The sequence below is a fragment of the Oratosquilla oratoria genome, chromosome 33 (assembly GCF_046742065.1).
Source record: "Oratosquilla oratoria isolate Oo_2021 chromosome 33, ASM4674206v1, whole genome shotgun sequence".
In the NCBI taxonomy this organism is placed as follows: Eukaryota; Metazoa; Arthropoda; class Malacostraca; order Stomatopoda; family Squillidae; genus Oratosquilla; species Oratosquilla oratoria.
Genome location: NC_134809.1, coordinates 26,478,041 through 26,483,040, shown reverse-complemented (window position 1 = coordinate 26,483,040; position 5,000 = coordinate 26,478,041). Strand labels below are relative to the sequence as shown.

The 5,000-nt window shown below is 38.7% G+C and overlaps 1 protein-coding gene across 1 annotated transcript in view; it reads left to right on the top strand.

Annotated features, from left to right (window-relative positions):
• Positions 1 to 5,000, top strand: part of LOC143017810 (uncharacterized) — a 40,152-nt gene that overhangs the window by 10,365 nt on the left and 24,787 nt on the right. The window contains exon 3 of the mRNA XM_076172705.1: positions 4,280 to 4,417. Within this exon, the coding sequence (XP_076028820.1) occupies positions 4,280 to 4,417 (138 nt within the window). The remainder of the gene's footprint in view (positions 1 to 4,279; positions 4,418 to 5,000) is intronic.

The following is a 5,000-nucleotide window of genomic DNA, read 5'->3' as shown; positions in this document are numbered from 1 at the left end:
CTTTGACTTTGGATATATATATATATATATATATATATACTGTATATATATATATATATATATATAAATATATATATATATACTGTATATATATATATATACATATATATATATACATATATATATATATATATATATATATATATATATATATATGTATATATGCTTCTGACCCAGGGCAGTGGACAAGGTGCAGGGATGACCCGTCATCCAGGAGGTGCTAAGATAAGAGGGAGGGTGGAGGGGTGTGGAGTGTATTCAGGGATGGAATGGGTGGGGATGATTTTATGCCTTTTCCTTTTTGGCTACCTCCCTTGTAAGGGGGAAAAGCCTTGATATATGCATGTATGCATGTATATATATATATATATATTTGTATATATATATATGAAGGTGGAAAAAGAAGTCACGGGTCTAGTTCCGAGTTCCTGAGTTTATTCCTGACCGGTTTCGCTCTATGCTTCTTCACATTCCTCTGAAGACGCATAGAGCGAAACCGGTCAGGAATAAATTCAGGAACTCGGAACTAGACCCGTGACTTCTTTTTTCACCTTCTTCAACTTGTCACAATGTACCAGCATGTATATATTTGTATATGTATATATGTATATATTTGTACATGTATATATATGTATATCTATATATATATATATACTAATATATATGTATATATATATACATTTATATGTATATATGTATTGGTGAAGCGTGGCAGGAGATTCTCTCTGAGGCATATTCTGTTAAAAACGACAGCAAAAGAATTAGATTAGTTTTTTCCGTGAGCTCTCAAGCTTGCGAAAAGTAGATTTTTGGTAGGGGGAAAGGGAGTAAATCAGATTTCCAAAATTCATAGGAAACACAAAAGTTATAATAGACACAAAAGTATAGTACACAATAAACACAATACAAGAAATTAATACAAGAAATACAGCAAAAAACAAAATACAAGCACAACAAAATAGTTATCAAGACGTTTCGCAGATCTTTCTGCATCCTCAGTTGAAGTGAAAAGAAAGGGAAAGGGAGCATATTTTAAATGAAATGGGAAGCACGGGGAGAAGTCACCGTGTTGCAACTGGGGGAAGTCACACGCAGGACCACAAACACTGGGAGAGATCACAAGTTGGCGGAAATGGTACTCGGGGAGGTCACTCCCGGGTTCGGCGCCAATCTGCTTCTCAGTCTTTGGGAACGACGTATGGTAGGAAGTTCTTCCCTTTCGCGGGGAATGGGGAGCCTCTGGGAAGGAGAGCCCGATGTCTTGGGATTGTCCATCTGGCTCCTCCGAACAGGTTTCATGCCCTCCTCCCTAGCATGAAACCTGTTCGGAGGAGCCAGATGGACAATCCCAAGACATCGGGGTCTCCTCCCCGCGAAAGGGAAGAACTTCCTACCATACGTCGTTCCCAAAGACTGAGAAGCAGATTGGCGCCGAACCCGGGAGTGACCTCCCCGAGTACCATTTCCGCCAACTTGTGATCTCTCCCAGTGTTTGTGGTCCTGCGTGTGACTTCCCCCAGTTGCAACACGGTGACTTCTCCCCGTGCTTCCCATTTCATTTAAAATATGCTCCCTTTCCCTTTCTTTTCACTTCAACTGAGGATGCAGAAAGATCTGCGAAACGTCTTGATAACTATTTTGTTGTGCTTGTATTTTGTTTTTTGCTGTATTTCTTGTATTAATTTCTTGTATTGTGTTTATTGTGTACTATACTTTTGTGTCTATTATAACTTTTGTGTTTCCTATGAATTTTGGAAATCTGATTTACTCCCTTTCCCCCTACCAAAAATCTTCTTTTCGCAAGCTTGAGAGCTCACGGAAAAAACTAATCAATAATTCTTTTGCTGTCGTTTTTAACAGAATATATATATATATATATGTATGTATGTATGTATATATACATATATATATACATGTATATATACATATATATACATATATATATACATTTATATATATATATATATATATATATATATATATGTGTGTGTGTGTGTGTGTGTGTACATGTACGTGTGTGTGTGATCAACACGATCTTGAATCATGTGTTAGACCTTATATATGACCCGATCTGTGGGTAATGATGCGACATTACACACGTACACTTTCGTACATTTCCTCGCCCACTAGGGAGGGAGTACCGGCTTGCAATGCTATTATGATTTTCAGCCCTGGGCGGGGATTCGAACTCAGCTGAGTTTGCAGTCGAGCGAAGTACTACTTCACCAGCAAGCCGTGTGTGTGTGTGTGTGTGTGTGTGTGTGTATGTGTGTGTGTGTGTGTATAGTTGATTTATAGCTGTAGGGCCATGTCATTGTACCTGTCTACACCCCATTTGCCTTTTTGTTTCACAGAGTCGAAGGTCCGTTTTCTAATCTCCAAAAGATAAACACAATGGCTTATTGTATTCTGTGGTTTCCTCAATTAGTAGTCTCATTGTCTGCAGATAGCCAATACTGAAGTATTCGTTTCTAAACCTTATCTTTTCTCTTGGTTTTCATCTAAAATTTTTGCTTTGTATATTTGTAAAAATCTTCGATGACGTTTTGTATACATTTGACAACAAACTAATTAATCAAAACTTAGATCTCTTTAGTCATCCTATTCTACGAAATAACATGCATTGCACTACGATTTAGGATAATTTTATTAGAATTAGGATTAGCCATAAAGTTTAGCTAATCGAAGAATACAATGAATTTATTCTTATATAGATCTATTCATTTGCCTCAGATGCTTTTCCTCCCTTTCATATTTTTCAGAATAAAATTTATTTCTTCAGATATGATTTCTGACACACAAATGGCCCTCACAGATGAAGCCACTGATTGAACTGTGGTATTCTAGACGTAAGGGTGTTGGGGATTTTTTTTTTCTTATTTCTATTTATTTATTTTATTTATCTATTTTTTACCCTGTTACCATTGACTCTGATAATGTCTTCAGTTCTATCTTTTAGGGTAACCATATGCTGCCTTCCTACAGCCAGTTTCCACTGGACTTGTTAAATGATCTTGACTTTCTAACTGGTTTCCTTTTTCTTATTTCTATTTATTTATTTTATTTATTTATTTTTTACCCTGTTACCATTGAATCTGATAATGTCTTCAGTTCTATCTTTTAGGGTAACCATATGCTGCCTTCCTACAGCCAGTTTCCACTGGACTTGTTAAATGATCTTGACTTTCTAACTGGTTTCCTTTATCTGATCTATGCTTCACTTCCTCTTGTCTAACTGCCTTTGTCAAGTTTGGCTCTCTTTATTTCACCCTTCTTATTTCTACTTTTGCCACGATAGAAAAAAAGTAAAATAAGAACAAATGTATCACAATATCAAAGGAGACAAAAAAATATCAGACTAATTCCATAATTGACTTTATTTCTAAAGTGAATGATTCTTTGCTTTGCCTTCCCTTTCCTGCTTCGTCTTCAGTTATTTTGTCCGCGAACGCTGCCTCCCACACCTACCCTCCCTTTATTATTTTCCAAATAATCGCTATGCCTTTTTTATGTCTCATGTCCTCTTCCCTCCTTCCACCTGCACACTCTGTTCCTTGTTCTCTGTTTACTCTTCTTCGTTTTCCATTGTATCATCAAGTCATGGTTACTGTGATTGTTCTGTAGTGTTCTGTAGCCAACACGTGTAGTTACCCCTTTAAGACTCGTGACCGTCAAGTACAGAACAAAACTATAGTCACTCCAGGGTCACCATATGTAGTGTCACCAACATTGGTGACACTACCCTGGAGTGACTATAGTTTTGTTCTGTACTTGGCGGTCACGAGTCTTAAAGGGGTAACTACACGTGTTGGCTACAGAACACTACTTCATTTAATTTCCCATTGCATTTTATTGCTTTCACTTTTCCCTCTCATTTTCTCTCTCCCCCTCTTCTTAATAGTTTCTGCATTCCAGTAATTGTGCCCTTGTTACTCTGGGTCACATTCCTAACGTGCACTGGTAGCTCAATCGGGAGTGAGCTGGTTTCGCATTCGCTTAGTTGTAGATTCGAATCCCACACTCCTTTCCAATCCCCAGCAGTGACTGCTACCTGCCCCAAGAGTTCAAGTGCACAGAGCAAAGATGACGGCAGGGCCGCAGGTACTTAGCGCCTCCTGGCGTAGTCTCCTCACCATCTTCATTCTTAACCTTCACCTCACCAACCTTTTCTCTGTTTCTCTATTTTTTTCCAATCCCTTTCTCTTCTCCTCCTCCCCCTATCCCTCTCCCACCTCTAGCATCTTCTCCCCCTTTCACCCTGTTCCTTTTCGTCTTTCAGTTGAACTGCCAACCGTACCAGAGTCCTTTTCAACATCCATTGAGATCGATATGATTGTCAACAACACACAGATGTCGTTCTACAGTGAAGAGAGCTACGACGGAGTCAGAAAGAGGGGCGCTATTTTCTATGATTTACGTGAGTCTTGAAGTCTTCACAAAAAGTGTATGTATGTATGTGTGTGTGTGTGTGTGTGTGTGTGTGTGTGTGTGTGTGTGTGTGTGTGTGTGTGTCAGTGATTTGGAGGTAAGTCTTAAAGGAGAGAAGCTGGAGGAAGTGAAAAGCTTTAAGTATTTAGAATCACATGTGGCAGGGAATGGAGGAGTGGGGGTGGAGGTAATCTGTAGAGTAAGAGAAGGAAGTAAATGTGTGATAGGGAATGAAATGTGTCATGAGAAATAGGTATCTGATGAGGAATACAAGAGACGACTGTGGGGAGGGGTGATTGTGCCCATAGCACTGTATGATTTAGTACTTAGGATTTAAAGGAGGCAAAAAGGAACAGCGTAGATATGTTTGATATGAAGTGTGTAAGGTGTATGGTGGGGGTAAATGATGGATAGAGTGAAGTGGAACGAGAGCTGGTAGATAAGGTTGGTTAAAGAATACTGGGATCTTGAGGTAATATGAAGGAATGAGTGAAGAAAGGTTAGCAACAAAGTGTGTGAAAAGCAAAGGTGGATAGCGTAAAATTGAGGGGAAGACCAATGATAAGATGAAT